The sequence below is a fragment of the Medicago sativa genome, chromosome 5, assembly GCF_051527215.1.
Source record: "Medicago sativa cultivar Bolivia chromosome 5, Bolivia_mono, whole genome shotgun sequence".
Taxonomy (NCBI): Eukaryota; Viridiplantae; Streptophyta; class Magnoliopsida; order Fabales; family Fabaceae; genus Medicago; species Medicago sativa.
Genome location: NC_140753.1, coordinates 6,813,995 through 6,832,123, shown reverse-complemented (window position 1 = coordinate 6,832,123; position 18,129 = coordinate 6,813,995). Strand labels below are relative to the sequence as shown.

Genomic DNA, 18,129 nt, shown 5'->3' with positions numbered 1-18,129 from the left:
TGAAAGAGGTTGGTTTGATGTTGTTTACGGTGGTGGAGAGTGGGGATGGAGAAGAGAGAAGAGTGTGAAAATATCAAGTGTTAAAAGTCCATGATAATACTATATTCTTCATTTGATCCAATGGACATTATCAACTTTCCCATGGTGGGAAAGAACTCTACTGTCCCATACTAAACGGTGTCTTATGTTTGTATAATTACTTGGAAGCTAAGTATGCTTAGTCATTAAGAATAGCCTTAGTATTTTGCCTATAAAAGGCTATGCTTGTACCATTGTGACATATCAAGTTTTCATGAATAAAATTAGTGTGTTAAAAGAATTCCTCTTCTTTGTTTCTCTTAATACTTGAGTTTGTGTGTTATATGTCCCACTGATATCAGTTCTTACGTCTTCAATAAAACTCTCTCAACTGTACATAGAATTAGAACGATTCTTCTTAGTTCCCACTACGACGTCGTTTTACTTCTAAATTGATTCATGAGATGGGTCTTTTCAGAAAAGTTATCGGATTCCTAGGGTTTTCTAAAGACGATGACAACAATCACGATCACGATTCCAATGATAACAACAACTCCGACGATCGACACGCCGCCGCCGGTACCGGTCAACATCGTCCAACCAATTTTCGCGTCAAAGAAACCGGTCAACCTCGTAGAGGCTTTAGCGTTAAGGCTCAGGTTGTGAACGATCGTCCTCAACAACAACTTGGTCCTGTTCTCGCTCCTTCTACCTCCTCTGATGGCGGTGTTCAGGTCCCTTTTTCTTCATTTCATCAATTTTCAATCTTAATTTAGAATTACTTAGATTTAGATCAAATTACTTACATTTACACTCTATGATTTGAATCTGAATTGTTATAGTTTGAATCTGAATCATCCTTTCATTGCATTTTTGAGTTAGCATTTTACTTTATGAAGATTATGCAACCCTTAAATTGTTTCCTGCTGAGTTTATACATCTAGAGTTGTAATATGCTCGACTTCTGGATGTTATGTTGTCCATTCATTTTTGTCAATTGCAGAAAATAACGGTTTGTTCAAATTCCAATATACAACAGTGCTATAGTGCCTCTATAGCCATTATTTGGCAACATTTTGTACTACATAGTGTATCATTGGACAATAACGATATGTTCTTATTCCGCTGTGCTATAGTCGCCATTTGACCAGTGTTATTGAGCGGCGGATTTTGACCTCGCCAGATGGTAATATGATAAATGGTGGCCGCTATTGTGGGTTTTTCTGCCATAAAGCAGCCGAAATTCCGGAAATTTGGGTGTCCTCTGTAGACGGCACTGCATTTAATAACACCGATTGTTGAAAATATTTAATCTAATCCAGAAAATAGTAAGCAGTTATTACATATAAATTTTTTTAGGGGTCCAATATGGATAACCATTTTTTTCTTATTCGGTTAAAAGCAACTATGCAAGTAAGTGAGCTAGTAAGCCTTTTTGTTTCTAGCTGTTTGGGGAGTGTTATAGTGAGGTTTTTGTCAGCACATCAATGGGGTTGACGACATTTTAACTTTATTTGCATGGACTTGGAGCATAATTAGGTAAGAACATGGCCGATGGCAAAATGTATAACAACCTATTAAAATCTGGGGCTTGTGCACGCGTATTATACTCTACTGGATTTAATCAACTATCTAATTCTCTCACTTAAAGCACAGGAATGGGTTGAAGCTAAAAATTTCCTCAAACCATAACACGTGCAAGAGTTTGAATAGTTCATTATTTCAAAATTTGAATTGATAATGGAAAGATTTACGATGATTTGCTTTCTACCATGCCTCATTTCGCAAAATGGTTATCTTTTCTGTCCAGTGTTGGTACCCCTTGTCCTTGTTTGGTAATCAGGAATTCTCTGAACAGCTTTTATGGCATCGATAATGGATTGGAGACATTGTTTGCTAATGCTTACTAATTAGTAGGCAACTTTTGTTTGTATTTTCATGATCTTAAGTAACGAGTCTGTACCAGTTACAAAAAAAGAACAATTTGACGTCAAAGGTATAATGGATTGGAGACATTGTTTGCTAATGCTTACTAATTAGTAGGCAACTTTTGTTTGTATTTTCATGATCTTAAGTAACGAGTCTGTACCAGTTACGAAAAAAGAACGATTTGACGTCAAAGGTATATGTTGAAATTTGGCTCCTAACTCATCCTTACAAAATCGGCTTGTAAGGTGAGGAGTGCCTCCTCTTTATAAACTCTGATCAAGCTTCCTATCTAACCGATGTGGGACTAAATCCACCCCCTCAAAGACAAGCCAACATAGGCAACTAGGGGCAGATCGCAATTAAGGTGGAATTACCAACCCACCCCCTCACATTCGGGGCGGGATTTCCAACACACCTCAGGTGGAATTACCAACCCACCCCCTCACGTTTGGGGCAGGATTTCCAACACACCCCCTCACGCTCAGACCCAATGGGCATGATGCGTGGCAATGCGGAATCCCGACAACGATAGATCCTGGATAGGCTCTGATACCATGTTGAAATTTTGGGGCCTAACTCATCCTTACAAAATGAAAGAGGGAAGGGGAAACTTGAGTTATATAAACACTTTATTACCTGTGTATTTCTTTTATTATTTATTTTCACCAGGTTCAGTTCAGCGTAATTGTTCATATGTAATTGGCTAGTTGCCTCTAATTACGAACTTCAGCCTTCATTATGGAAGACTTATAATTTAATTACTGATGAATCTTCAGAAAATAAATGGAAAAAATAACTAAAATGAGTTGCCAGTTAAGCATTCCCTCAAAAAACAAAGTTAAGCTAATATAATTAACTGTTCTACCACCTTTGAAAATTGTTAACTGTTCATGGTTTTTGTATTGGAAATATTTTACCAGGAGTTCTTAAATATCAACTGTTCTAAAAAGGTTATAGCACTGGTGTATTATAATAACACATTTTAGGTCAGAATTTGAATCACAGCTAGAGCTGGCAATGGTTAAAATGCATATTATTGAAATCTCGAGCGTTACTGTTTTGCGTGCTACATTTTTTTTTGTCTACCTTGCTCAGCCTTTTGTGTTTTGCTGTGGCGTGGATGATAACTCTTTATTTTGTGCTTAAATACTTTTTGTTGAAGTGGTGCCTCTGAATATGGTGCCTAAATTTTTCTGTTATCTCAATTATGGGAGCTGCAATGGTTAGATAAATTTTTCTTTGTCAAGTAACTTTGCTTCTAACAGGGGACTAATATTTCTGAGTATTTCTGTTTTACTTCACCAGGGTCTGGGGTGGTATGCAAAGCATCTTAGGATAGATGAAGATGGAGATGTAGCAAATAAATTCTTTGTTGATGTTTCTTCAGAGAAGCCTGCAAGGTTTACACTGAATAATGACACTAGGCCAGTCAAAGTGAAGAAACAGGTCCTATCATCAGAAGGGAAAGTTCTGCAGTGTGTGGAACACCAGGGAAGGTTGCAGGTTGTATAAGTAATCCTTTAGAAATTGTTCTGGCTATTCATTAGTTGAACTTTTATTGCTGTGCATATGGTTGGAACATGTAGTCGAATGCTACTTCATCACTGAGCCTTACTTTATGGTTCCTTTCCCCCCCCCCCCCCCCCCCCCCCCCCCTTTGTTTACGTCTTTCACTAGCTATAAGCGTGCCTGGAATTTGCTGCATTTTGGTGAAAGTATGTTGGAGTTAAATATACAACAATTTAAGGAAAAAATACTCGACAAATGAGATAAGAAATCTCATCTTTAAGCTATATTACGGAATCTGTGTTAAATTTTTAGGTATAGTGGTTGATATTTTTTTTGGTACTGACATTGAATGATATAATAAAAGAGTGTATTTGGGTGAGCAGGACCATGTCGGAGGAGATTTATGATGATCTGAACTTTTATTTAGTAGATGCTCTGAGCAGGGCTTGATGTTTGTCAAAGAAACAATATCTTCTGCATTGCGTTTAGAAAATTTGGTGTCTTATGCAAAATCATTAGGTCTTTAAAAGACTTTTTTTCCTGTCCCAATAATCCAAAATAAAAATAAAGATTTTGGTCTCCATTTTTTCCTGTCCACAAATTTTCAAAATGTCCAACTTTTTTCTTCACCTATTTATTTGAGGCTGAACTTGTATGATATGACATGTAAGATATTTGTGTGGCACTGAGTTGGGGACATAGAAATGAGAAATATATACGCACGGTGATTTGCACCGAATTTAGTTGTTTGCGTGATGAATCCAGCTATTTTCAATAATGATTGAGGGGTATGTTTGCATCTTCAGAGAGATAGAAACGGGTATAATGTGAGTGACGTTGTAATGATAATGTCACTCGATTGCTTTGGAGATTTGTAAGTTTTGATTGATAAGGAGGTACTGTGTTCAACTCTCTTCACTAACAAAATAACAACTTGGAACGGCAGAAATACCCGCGATTGTCTGAAGATAAAATCCACCACAGGTACTAATCGGATTAGAATAAGTAGATATTTCAGCTATCTGTTAGTTAATGAATACTAGTCAATTAGTAAAACTATCAAAATATTAAACATAAATGTTACCTACATGAAAGCAACCCTAGTCTATTTTTTTAAGGAAACAATTCAACGTATATGTCATGTGACATTGTGGTTGGCCAATGTCACATGACATTGGTACCCCAATGTCACCCAAGTGTTTTATAATGTGTTTATTGTTTGATAAATAATTTTATGCCCTACTACATTATTTTTTATAGAGGAGGAACATTATATTTATATGTCATTTTTTTTATTTAAAAAATTGATAGACGTTGATATCCACAAGTATCCACATATATCTCAAAATTCATTAAATATCTGTCTAACTAACGGCCATCCACACAAATAGGCGAACACATGTATCTTTTTATTCAACGGGTCGGATAGCGGATGATTACAATATGTGTCAGTGGATACACATTGCCATCTCTAATAACAACTAACATTTGCCATTTAATTTTTTTTTCTCAATCATCTTTTTTTTTTTTGAATTGGCAAAATTTTATTAAACCCAAATCTCATGCAAGACGCAAAGAGACGGAGAAACAACAATACAAAGATGCCGCATATAGGCGTAACATCAGGCCCGGCCATGAGGGGGTGCAAATAGCTCAACAGAGCTGGGCCTCCCTCAGCCATGGGCCTCAAAAAAAATTAATACTCACTAGTACTACTGCCCTCCAATTTTTTTTAATACCCCCAGCCATTTTTTGTCCCCTTGTTTTAGCCTTGTAGGCCTATTAGAATTAGATCCTCTTGCTTTTGGTGTTAGATGGGGGTTCCTCATGTATACGGTAGTCATTTTCATCTTTGGGTGTACCGCATATATACGACACCTTATATTTATCTTTTAAAAAATATAAATATAACGATGCTCTTTTAAAAAAATACGTTTTGATTTTATCACTGGCCTCTTTTCATTCCCAGAGCCGAGCCTCCGAATTCTTAGGGACGGCCCTGCGTAACATCAAACCACCAATACCATTACGGCGAGGACACCCAAAATTTTCTCTCTCATCTTGATTGTAAAAGTGATAACTGACTTACGAGTAAACTATGTTAGACTTCAGGAAACCTAATGATCTGAGTTCGTGTCTGACAAATTGGATTTGGTTAAACTGAAGCATGTCACATTTATGGTTAAATTTTAGGGAATTTTTTCCACACAACACACTCTTCTGGAAGTATACTTTCAAACACTTGTGTGGTTTCTTAGAAAACATGAAGAAGAAAAAAATCCCTAATCTTATTAGTTATTAGTGCACAAGGCTCATCCCAATTCTTATCCACACTAAAGTATAAGAAACTTCTTGTCAAAAAAAGTATAAAAACCAATAAACCCCTTGATCCAGTTGTTAGTAGTTATTGATGCATGACTATAGTAGCAGCTGCATAAATAAAGTGCCTAAATTTAATTAAATAATTCCAACCAACTCTGAACAATACAAGTGGCAATTTGTTTATGAAGCCACATGTTGAAATCTAAGCTTCAATTGGATGCATGAAGTCATGGAGAAGTTGCAAATGCACGAGAGAACCGCTCACTAAAATAAACTCACAGCTGTTTAAGAGAAACAGTGTACACATATTGAGTCAAAAAAGTAATGTTAATAACTTAATATCAAATAGACAGTTCACACGGTTGTTTCTTTTTTTATTGAAACCAAATTATGGCCATTATTGGTTATGTTTCTGTTTTTTTGCCCGTGAAGGCAAAAGGGTCAAAAATTAAGAGCATGTTTGAACCATACCGAAAGTCATCACATTGTCACTGTATATCTGGCAGCTGCACTCTTCAATGCTAATCAAACACTCAACCATCTCCATTCAAGAGTTGCTGCTACCTTTGTCAATGGAATGTGACTATGTAAAGTAACGGCCTAAATCAGTTAGAGTTAGGTCAACCAAGGGAAAGTAATGTAAATGCAAACTCGTGTTGGGTCGTGAGGGGAGCTTAAAACACCGGATCATCACATCTGACTAGAGAGTGAAGTTAAAAACAACATTTTTACTAAAACTGTAAACAGCTTCTTTTATCTCTTAAACCCTTTCTGAAAAACCGATTCCGTTCGGAAGCATCGTTTTGGATGGGAAAAAACATCGATTTTCTTAGGATTCACCGTTTATGAGGTGGAAACAAGGATGTTTTTTCAGTCCAAAACGATGCATCCATATGAGATCGATATTTTAGAACGGGAGAGGATGGAGAAGTAGCTCTCAAAATCTTAAAGTAGTAAGATTTTGGAGCCAATGTAAGAGTATTACTCATACTTGACGCACCAATAACTATACGGAATTGCTTAACATCGTGAAAACTAAAATCACAACGTGATAGCGAAGGAAAAAAAACACTATACATTGAATGTTTGACCACACAACTTACACATCACCCCATGAATTCCGTCTAGAAGGAGATTTTATTGGACGATGGAAAATTCATGATGCATTCGCGAGAAAAGGTGTCACGAGAAATAGCACTACTGATAACTATAATATATTTAAAGGAAAATCTTTCGCCAATAATTCGTGGTAAATTTGACATCTTTGTTTCCCACCATTTTTTCCACATATTCATATACAATCTTGTATGAGATCCTTATTAGTTTACTAGCAGCTTACAAAGAGAGATTATCACACTGTATAAAATAGTTTGTTAAAATTCAAGTATGGAAGATCAATCCTACGAAATATATAATATATAAGAGAGATGACTCGTATATCTAATGCATAAAGTTATTGATAATTTACAATAAATTGTTAATAACAATAAGTGAATTTTGTGCATAGTGCATTGTACTTTTTTGTACGTGGGCTATGTCGGGAAATCACCTTAATTGCTACGGTGAGGAAAATTCTAAGCATTCTTTGCCCATTTTTAGTGGTTTAGCATGTTCCCTCCTAATATAGATCTCCATAGAACTAAACCATGACAATAATATCATCAAGGTGACAATCAATTATTCACCACAAAAATAAAAAATAAAATCTAGTATGTATAATTTGGAGCTCTACACTTTAATAAAGCTATGACTTTAAATGTCACTTTAATGGAATGCACGTGAATGCAAAAAATGACATTGCCAACTTCTTCCTACCCTTAACCCTATAAATTACAAACTTGCTTCTTCAAAAAGGATTGGGGTTCTAAGAAGTCATATGATACATCTAGACTCCCCAGTGTCCCACAAAAATATCATTTCCTTATAACATATATTTTATGGCAGCTTGCTCTTATAAACATTGATTGATTTAGAAATGTTCCCTATAGTGCATGCTGGAAGTGGCAAGGAAATGGAAATGGAAATAGGAAAGAATGAGAGTGAGAATGGAAAAATGATTGGGAAGTGGAACAAACGTGTGCATGTTTTTGGTGAGAGGCTAAGGAGAGTTCCTAGCTTGGCTTGGAAGACTACATGGAATGTTGGATATGAAGATCCGAGAAGGGTGATCCATGCATTCAAAGTTGGTTTGTCTCTCACTTTAGCTTCTTTGTTGTATTTGGTGGAGCCACTTTACCATGAGATTGGACAGAGTGCAATTTGGGCTGTCATGACTGTTGTGGTTGTGCTTGAGTTCACTGCTGGCAAGTTTCTAACTTAAACCTCAATTAAATTTTCTTTATGTAAAAGCTATTGGAAAAAAAAAATCCAAGTTTTACATTTAAAGGAGATAAAGTCTGAAAAGAGTTTATACAGAGAGGTACCTCTTACGTAACGTTATAAGTTGGTTTTGTAAGGATGTGTTAGATCTAATATAAAAATTTAGTAAGAGGGCGTAACTTTCTCACCCCCAAAGTCGTTTAAGAAGTATACATTCAGAAAAAACACAGTTTTATGCTGTTTGGAAGTATACTTTCCAACAGGTATACAAGTATACTTTGGAATCATGCGTGGTTTATTAGAAACGCGAGGTTTGTAAAGTTGAGCCTTAATATGATATCATAGTCTATTCATTCGGGCCACCCGCCAATTTATCCACACATTAAGCCTAATAGTGCTTAGCGTAAGTGGGTGTATTGGGAAAGTAAAAACCGAATAAGTGTGTGTTCATGTCCTAGTTGCATGTCCTCCTTCCTTCCTTAAAAAAAAAAATGTCCTAGTTGCATGTGTTTGAACTTGAAGACATTTATTTTTCAAACTTTGTGTTTTTTTGGCTGCAGGGGCAACTTTATGCAAAGGGCTTAACAGAGGATTGGGGACACTGTTAGCTGGATTATTGGCATTCATTGTTGGCTATATTGCAAATGCATCATCTCATCGGATCTCTCAAGCTGTTATCATTGGCGCTGCAGTTTTTCTTATAGGTACATTACATACATTTAGACCTCGATTCCCCGCTATATGAGATCTCGATCATATGGTTTGAATACCTCGTATTTCGGCTTCATCAAATGGTTTGAACAAGTCGAATTGGTACAAGCTTTGAACTAATAGTTGTCTCAATTGAATCAGTTAAATCAGTTATGACCAGTGATTAATGTAACAGAATTTTCAGATGCTGCAGCATCTGTTTATTACTAAATCTTAATGTTATAGCATTTTTGCTTGTAACAATGTTAACAAATAGTCACAAGGATCTTTAATAATAGTATTGACAATAGAAAAGTTTGTGATGATTAACGATTATTCTTAATATGCGATTTTCTGCGGATTTGTTATTGCAGGAGCTTTAGCTACTTATATGAGGTTCATTCCTTATATAAAGAAGAACTATGACTATGGTCTAGTTATATTTCTCATGACTTTTAACTTGATTGCTTTGTCAAGTTACCGTGTGGACAGTGTGTTGAAGATAGCACATGAACGCATATCCTCCATTGCCATAGGATGTGCCATTTGCCTTATAATGAGCATATTGATGTTTCCAAATTGGTCAGGAGAAGACCTACATAATTCTACTGCTTTCAAGCTTGAAGGTCTTGCCAAATCTATAGAGGGTATGCAAAATGTCTGTTAAATATATTTAGTAACGGTGTCACAAAAATTCTATTTGCTTTTATCTATGTAGCCCCGACACTTCAGGTTGAAGGCGTGTATGGCATCTGGCATGGCATGTGTCGAAGTCAGACAACGATACAACACTGGTGTCTGTGCTTCATAGGCTTTCACAAGACAAGTTTTAGTATTTTATAATCCATATTTTCTTTTTTCCACATGCAAAGCAAATTATCATAATTTTCATACCTTGTGAATTTTACCTTGTAAATCTAAATCAAGACATAGTCAAGGTAAAATCTTGCAGCTTGTGTCAATGAATATTTTTATGGAGAAATTGATAGCCCTGGAGATATCAAATCATCTGAGGATCCCATATACAAAGGTTATAAGAATGTTTTGGATTCAAAATCCATTGATGAAACACTGGTTAGTCTCTATGTGCCATCTCTAGGTTAATTTTAATTAATACATTCCTTCGAATGAGGATCTTATATCGCTTCGGTATTGAATTGGCCAGGCGTTGCATGCAAGTTGGGAGCCAAGGCATTCTAGGTACTGTCACAAATTTCCATGGCAGCAATATGTAAAAGTTGGAGCTGTTCTTCGCCAATTCGGCTACACCGTGGTTGCTCTACATGGCTGTTTGAGATCAGAAATTCAGGTAACTCTGACAATTTTTCGTAACTGAAAAATTTAATCCCTTAAATTGTGACCGGCTTGTAAGTTTAAGACTGTGCCCACTCTGCAGTCTGATGCGTAGGCACAATTGGCCGAACTCCGAGATCAAATCTTGTGTTCAAACACAGCCGGATACGTAGGCACTATTTGCATTTTTTGTATTTGTTTTCTTTTGAACCAGGGTTCCTGTTATAACATATATTCATTATTAATTTGAAAATTTTATCTTAGACACCAAGATCAGTTAGAGCCATGTTCAAGGATCCATGCATAAGGGTTGCAGCAGAGGTATCAAAAGTACTGATAGAACTTTCCAACAGCATAAGAAACTGTCGCCATTGCTCTCCCGAAATACTCTCCGATCATCTTCATGAAGCTCTACAGGATCTAAACAATGCCATAAAGTCTCAACCTCGTCTTTTCTTAGGTTCCAAACACAAACACAACCATGCAAACAACATGCTCAAACTAGCTGCTGCACAAGTTGGTCAAGGTAGACATGGAAAAGGCTCTGGATTCTCCTTATCGAGTGTTAAAACTGACTCTTCTGCATTGCTTGATTGGAAAACAAAAAGAGATTCATTAATGCAGTCGAAGGAAAACGAAAGGAAATCTTTGAGACCTCAGTTGAGTAAAATTGCTATCACTAGTCTTGAATTCTCTGAGGCACTTCCTTTTGCTGCTTTTGCATCTTTGCTTGTGGAAACAGTTGCAAAATTGGATCTTGTTATTGAGGAAGTTGAAGAACTTGGGAGATTAGATTGCTTTAAAGAGTTTAGAGCTGGTGATGATATTGTTGTGACTTGTGAGGAACCTCGAGTTGATGTGTCGCGGAACAATTTGCCTTCTCATGGAATTGAATAGACTAATTAAGTGACAGAAACAGAACCCTTAGTCTTTTATTTGATGAATGATTGTGATGACTATTAAACATGAATTGTTTATGTTTTAAACTAGCTACTTATTATTAGTACTCAGTGGGAATATATTATATATCTCATGATCAATTTACTCAGTAGGAATATATATTAATAAATCCTCATCCATTATATAAGCTATTTTTATGAAACCACACATACAATGACCGATATAAACCAAATTCGGCTGAAATCTATAAAAGTGATGTTGGATCTTGTGTTGAGGGTCTGCTGCAATAACTTGACCAAGAAGATGATGAAGATGACTATGATGAAGTGTGCACATAAATTCCAAAGATTTGTTGTATATCTTGATTGTTGGGAAGATGCTGCTGTACTTGAAACCTGAAAAGATTAATGGTTATGCATGCAAACTCAAAGCGTATGGGGTTGCCATACTAACCTTTAGGTTCGATTCGCCCCCACCAATAACTGTATATTGGATGCAATAAGGAATGACCGGCGAATCCCCTTCAGGATACTATGAGTTCCTTGACGTGTATTGCACAACCACACCAAGCGTATCTCCTAACAGTATTTTACAGATTTATGGTTCCAGCAATTCACTCATGCATTAGAGAATTGATGGATGATTTAGAGTAAGAGAATGATGGAGAATTATGTTGTTGTTCTTTTTTTTTGTGTGTGTCCAACTAATGCCCAAATGCCAAGCATTTATAGTGCATTATATGACCCTTCATATGAGAGAAAACACCCATTTGATTTGAAACAATGTTATGGTTCATTAAACATCCCTTTGTCAAAGGTTATAATCATATACACTTGAATCAATGCAAAGGTTCATTAAGCACCCTTTTGCCAAAGGTTATAATCATATACATTTGAATCAATGCAAATGTTCATTAATCATCTCTTTGCGAAAAGTTCCAATGTATATGAATGATTCCCATGAAGAGTTACAACTTTTGATTTAAAGTGATTCCATTATTTTGGAAATCACCAACAATCCCCCACCATTTTCAAAATACTAAATCACATAAATCCGGAAATTCCATGCCTTCAGATAATGGTATCTCGCGATTTGAACCATTACTTAGTAAGTTAAGTTTTCGCTCATTCCCAAATAGTATGGTAGGCAAGCTTTGAACCAACTATTCATTAGAACAAGTGTGCATAACTTACACATAGAATCTCGGTACCATTGATAAAGAGACTTGTAAGATGACACATTAAGAAGGCCTTGTGTCATATATCCCTTTTCATGAGAATTTAAGAGCAAACCCTTGAACTCCGTGAAGCGGCCAAACTTCATTCTCACATAGGTAGACTATATCGGAAATGCCCCATAAGTATGCATTCCAGCAAATATATGCTATATGTCCATTAAGAGGAAAACCTCATCCTACCCTTTTTCTTCTTATGGTCCAAGTACTTTTTCCCCTTGGGATGTATCTATTGTCAAGTACTTCAATTACTCTAATAGTGTACTTTCACCATTGAACCCAAGACTTGATGCTACTCAAGTGTGGGTTGAGTTTCCACCATTGGTAATCAATTAGATTTGAGTTTGTACCACATCCCTAATAATGTCTTCAATGTATTCAACATCATTTTCCAAAGACATCATTCCTTGTCAATCATTTCGTCAAATAATTGCAAGATTTTCTTTTAACTTTTATAAACTTTGAATATTCAATTCTTCACATAGATTTTGTATTCTCATAACTATGTCTATGGATCAACTTATATACTCTTGATAGTATTCACCAACTATCATCAAACCATGACACACTTTTGTCAATTGAGTATATTGTAATAATGCACAAACTTTTATGTCATTACACCTTTGCTATAACAATATTTAACATGCATTTCAATTTGAACTTCAACTTTTCTTTTATATCTAGCCAAGATATATCATACATTGAATGCATTAAACATACATAGCAAAATAAAAATTGATCATAAAAGAATGTCATAACCAAACTTATAAGATGGGATTAAACATGTAAGTCATATACTCCACATAAAATTAAATATAACACAATCATTTTGATCTTAGTTATCATATAACTAATACATATATCATAAATTCATTGTGTTAAATTCAAGTTTATGTTTAAATATGTTCAATACTAAATTTCAATAAACAATGACATAGAAGAATAAACAATGAACCAAAATCATTAATATTTTCTATGACTTTCTTCCATGAACATATATCAACTTACAATAATTCAAAACATACCCAAATTATTTTAATATCATGATAAACAAGAAATTGACCATTATTTTTCATATTATCATGTACATATAATATCAACACAATACTAATGATAATAATCTCTTACACAAAGTAAATAATATCATTAAAGCAACCACTTGATATTTTGGCAATTTATCTACACTACTTTCATAAATAAAATAGTGTTTAAACATTCTTAACGTATTACTATACTCATCAAAATTCATATACTTGAACAATTTCTAAATCATGCATATATATGTCACCACATGTTAAATCTAACATATTCATATTTTACTTAGATACTATACACATGCATTTAGAACACTAAATATTTCATAATACGTCATCACTTATATGGATATTATCTCATGTTCAAATTAACATTAAACAGATTTCAAACGATAAATTTTATACATATCAAAATTTATCATGCATATATTATCTACAACCACATGTAAATTTAACATAAACACATCACATATGAAATATTTATCCATAAATTTCCATAACATATATTCATAAAAGGAATTTGTTTACCGTTCACCGTAGTCATGAATGAAAATGTAAGCTTTCATCTCACCCAAAATTGCAGCCATTAATCACAAGTAAATCATAAATCGAACCTAAAGATTGTTGGAACTTGTGTTGGGGATCTGCTGCAATAACTTGACCAAGAAGATGATGAAGATGACTATGATGAAGTGTGCACATAAATTCCAAAGATTTGTTGTATATCTTGATTGTTGGGAAGATGCTGCTGTACTTGAAACCTGAAAAGATTAATGGTTATGCATGCAAACTCAAAGCGTATGGGGTTGCCATACTAACCTTTAGGTTCGATTCGCCCCCACCAATAACTGTATATTGGATGCAATAAGGAATGACCGGCGAATCCCCTTCAGGATACTATGAGTTCCTTGACGTGTATTGCACAACCACACCAAGCGTATCTCCTAACAGTATTTTACAGATTTATGGTTCCAGCAATTCACTCATGCATTAGAGAATTGATGGATGATTTAGAGTAAGAGAATGATGGAGAATTATGTTGTTGTTCTTTTTTTTTGTGTGTGTCCAACTAATGCCCAAATGCCAAGCATTTATAGTGCATTATATGACCCTTCATATGAGAGAAAACACCCATTTGATTTGAAACAATGTTATGGTTCATTAAACATCCCTTTGTCAAAGGTTATAATCATATACACTTGAATCAATGCAAAGGTTCATTAAGCACCCTTTTGCCAAAGGTTATAATCATATACATTTGAATCAATGCAAATGTTCATTAATCATCTCTTTGCGAAAAGTTCCAATGTATATGAATGATTCCCATGAAGAGTTACAACTTTTGATTTAAAGTGATTCCATTATTTTGGAAATCACCAACAAGTGATATCATCCGGGAAACCTACACAACATAATAAATTACAAATAAACTAAGTGAAAAGCAGTTCAAGAACAGAATAGTTTCTGTCTAGTGCAAATGGAGGGACTTGCACTCATTAATCAATATTTATCACTCAAAGACAGACATTAAAAGGCGCCGTCTCAGAAATCCGTGTATGTAGTCTTCTTGCATGAAACCATTCACATCTTTTGTTTAACTGAAAATTGAAGCTTGATCCCCACTGAAACATCTTGTAACTTGCATTACAAGAAAATAAGAATATGTTTTTCCTATTCCTTCTTTGTTTTCAGAATTGATTTGGATTCCTGAATGAATGAATCTGATCATAGCATTCATAAGGCAAGTCCATGAAACTTCCTTGTCCTGAATAAGGTGACATGCAACCAATTTGGCTAGGAGTGTCAGGAAATTCAATTTCCGCATTAAAATTTGAGTAGGATGAACAAGGTGAAATTTCAGTATGTTGAAATGATTGCCAAGTTGAGATTGTACTCGATAACTCATGTTGCTGTGGAAAACATCCAACAACATCTTGTAATTGCCCTTGAGAATAGTCCTGCTAGTTGGAAGAGGAAAAATGTAAGAAGAAACATTTCTAACTAATATCTACATGTGTCTGGTTCTGCGGTGACAAGAAATGATTTTGAATAAATTGATTCTGACTAAAATTGAGTTGAATATAAAGTGATTTATATTTGAATGCATTCGTATAAAAGTTAGTTGAACAATAAATTCAAGAATAAAAATCAATTGTAGAAACAAAAGCTCCAAATTCTAACTTTATGTTAGAATCAATTCTATCTGAGAACATTCAAACATATTAAAATCAATTTAGTACCTTTGAAGAATCAAGAATCATGTCATGGGAGAGCCAGAAGGTTGTAGGATTGGTATCAGAGGAAGCTTGGTCAAATCCAGCCATAGGAGGGACATTGCATTGGAAGTTAATAGGACTTGAATAATGACTCTCACTGCCACTCAATAGTTGACTTGCCTGACAAGAAACCTCGTTCCCATTGGTTGAAATGGAATTGCTCCCATCATTAGCTCTAACCCTCTTTCCTCCTTGTCCTTCGGAATCATTTGCCTTCTCATTCTTTTTAATAACTCGGCATAAAGCAAAAGCACCCTACAACAGTGATCAATAAGAATTGATTCAGTAAAGTTAATTTGATAACGAAAAAATTCTCATAGTTTCTGCAGCAGAACTAAACTCACACTAAAGAGAGACATTTACCTCCGAGCCTTGGCTAGGATCATCATTGAGGCGATATTCATGCATGACCCAATTGGTTCGATCACCTAAAGGAGCTCTTCCACAGTAAAAAACTAGGGTCTTGCGGTAACCTGTGACAGTCTCAGTGGAAATGAATGGACTAGGCTCACACACAACCTTCCTGTCTTTTCCTGTGGCTTTCCAGTAGCCAGCTTTGGTGGCTCTATTTGTCCTTGAACCATTTGGGTACTTGCGATCCCGTGGACAGAAGAAAAACCATTCCATATCTCTTTTTGGCAGGAAAGATTTCTCTGCATTCATTCGACACACACCCCACAAATTAGAGTTCTCTTAAATTTCCTTAGTAGTTAGCTCAAAACAAATAAGTTACAACATCAAACCCAACTCTAAAGAAAACATATTAATAAAGTGCACACAAAAATAAACACGATTAATCACAAAATTCGGCCAATAGTGTCTACTTCTCCGACAATAGGTTGGTTGAGGTAATTTTTCCATTATTTAATTTTGAGGGTTACATAGCACAGCATGTTTAACTATTACAGTTCAAATTACAAGTTTACCCCTGAACCATATTTCAAGGGCTTCGCACCTCACACCTTAAATCCTCCTATTTGTTGTGCTTTGAGCTCCATTCACTCTGCTACATTACGTCTGAGCTTCTACTACTTATCAGTGAATATGAGTCATGCTCAACGAAAAAAAGAATTTCATTTTCAGTTTTTTTAATCTTAGACTAAAATAATCCCGTTGAACCGGCTTTTACAGCCTAAAAGTTTTCAAAAGTTAATCAATAAAGAAAAAGTAACAACAAAACAAAATGCTGCTTTCTACTTTCTACAACTTATAAAGTTTCAGTTCACACTCTAGCATAATGAAAGAGTTTTTTTCTTTTCTAAAGTAGCACACTACACATGTTATGCAACCATGCAACTGATCAATATGTGAAATTGAAGATGACCTACCAGGTAACTCCCAAGGATCAAATTTGTAGAATTCAATAACAGGTATAACTTCAAGCTCAATTTCAAGTCCCTCAACTTTTCTTTTTAGGTAATATCCTATCAACTCTTCATCGGTTGGATGGAAACGAAAACCTGGAGGCAGTGAAGCTCCTCCCATTCTATATTTCTATGTTCCTTACTACTATTAAAACCAAAAACAAAAAAACACAAGTGAAACTGAAAATATTTTGGACAATGTGCTAAGTACCAAGAGTACTATACCTATCCATAATCTGAAAAATCCAAAAATAAAAACTTTTGTCTACAATATAATTTTTATCAAGAGTTAAATGACACTTCAACGGTGTGCATCCATTATGCTCCAGAATCATTGTATTAAAACAAATTCTCTTGCTCTTATTATGAACCTATCTCCACCCCAAAGGAAAAAATGTACCAAACTTAGGAATATTACACACTAACTAAACTCAACTAAGAAACATGAAACTTTTTACTCCAAGAAAAAAAAGAAACAGTTTGCAAAAGTGAAGGCTTTAAAAAGGCCTAGAAGTTAAAATAAACCAAAGAGAAAGTGGTGAATGGTTGAGAGAAAAGAAGAGAGAGTGGAGGGAAAGAATGTGAGAGTGATAGTGTGGTATATATAGGATTTGAGAAGGGAACAAAAAGTCCAAAATTATACAAAACACCGAAAGTTTTAGAATTAAGATTGCTTGTCCCAAGAGGACCCAAAATTCCAAAGCAAATGGCCCACCACTTTCAGTGTTCACACCTAAAAAGTTTAAATTTACCTCTAAATAATTTGTGACCGTTGTTTGTTACTTTCTTTTTCCAAGAGGCATGGATTATTTCCTCTACACCTATGAGTTGAAGAAACAAACAAACAATGGATTCAACAACTCAGAAATGATTTCTACAGGAAAACATTAGACTTGAATACTATTTTTATTATGTCATTTTGCCGCGTGTTCGCGATTTTGGTCTCTTTATTTTAAATCTACGACTTTGGTCATTTAATTATTAAAATATCTGAATTTTTATATACATATGCATTTGGAGACGAGTTTTGATGATGTGGCAAATTAGACACTTGACACCTGAGTCGATAACATGAAAAAAAAGTTAAGTGAAAAGTAGCCTAGTGTATTAAATCAAATTTGGTTGCTTTTGTAATATATATTTTGATAATTTGATTACATAGAAAAGAAATAATTAGTTAAGTGGGAATTCCCCTAGACAATCACACATCAACATAGTTGTCACATGATGCAAATTCGGAC

The 18,129-nt window shown here is 35.0% G+C and overlaps 3 protein-coding genes across 3 annotated transcripts; 2 read left to right on the top strand and 1 right to left on the bottom strand.

The window, feature by feature from the left end:
* The first annotated feature begins 279 nt into the window (after positions 1–279).
* On the top strand, positions 280–3,835 carry LOC146919582 (uncharacterized). The gene is made up of 2 exons (XM_085713013.1): positions 280–752; positions 3,253–3,835. Exons 1-2 carry the CDS (start codon positions 483–485, stop codon positions 3,457–3,459), a joined length of 477 nt encoding a protein of 158 aa, XP_085569139.1. The 5' UTR covers positions 280–482; the 3' UTR covers positions 3,460–3,835.
* A 3,801-nt stretch (positions 3,836–7,636) lies between these two features.
* Positions 7,637–11,120, top strand: LOC146919581 (aluminum-activated malate transporter 12-like). Its single transcript, XM_085713011.1, has 6 exons — positions 7,637–8,081; positions 8,658–8,801; positions 9,162–9,434; positions 9,740–9,861; positions 9,953–10,096; positions 10,345–11,120. The coding sequence occupies exons 1-6, from the start codon at positions 7,754–7,756 to the stop codon at positions 10,975–10,977; spliced, it is 1,644 nt and encodes a 547-aa protein (XP_085569137.1). The 5' UTR covers positions 7,637–7,753; the 3' UTR covers positions 10,978–11,120.
* A 3,540-nt stretch (positions 11,121–14,660) lies between these two features.
* Positions 14,661–17,456, bottom strand: LOC146919580 (NAC domain-containing protein 71-like). Its single transcript, XM_085713012.1, has 4 exons — positions 16,853–17,456; positions 15,888–16,177; positions 15,489–15,779; positions 14,661–15,206 (listed from the first exon to the last, which is right to left on the bottom strand). The coding sequence occupies exons 1-4, from the start codon at positions 17,007–17,009 to the stop codon at positions 14,937–14,939; spliced, it is 1,008 nt and encodes a 335-aa protein (XP_085569138.1). The 5' UTR covers positions 17,010–17,456; the 3' UTR covers positions 14,661–14,936.
* Positions 17,457–18,129: the final 673 nt, after the last annotated feature.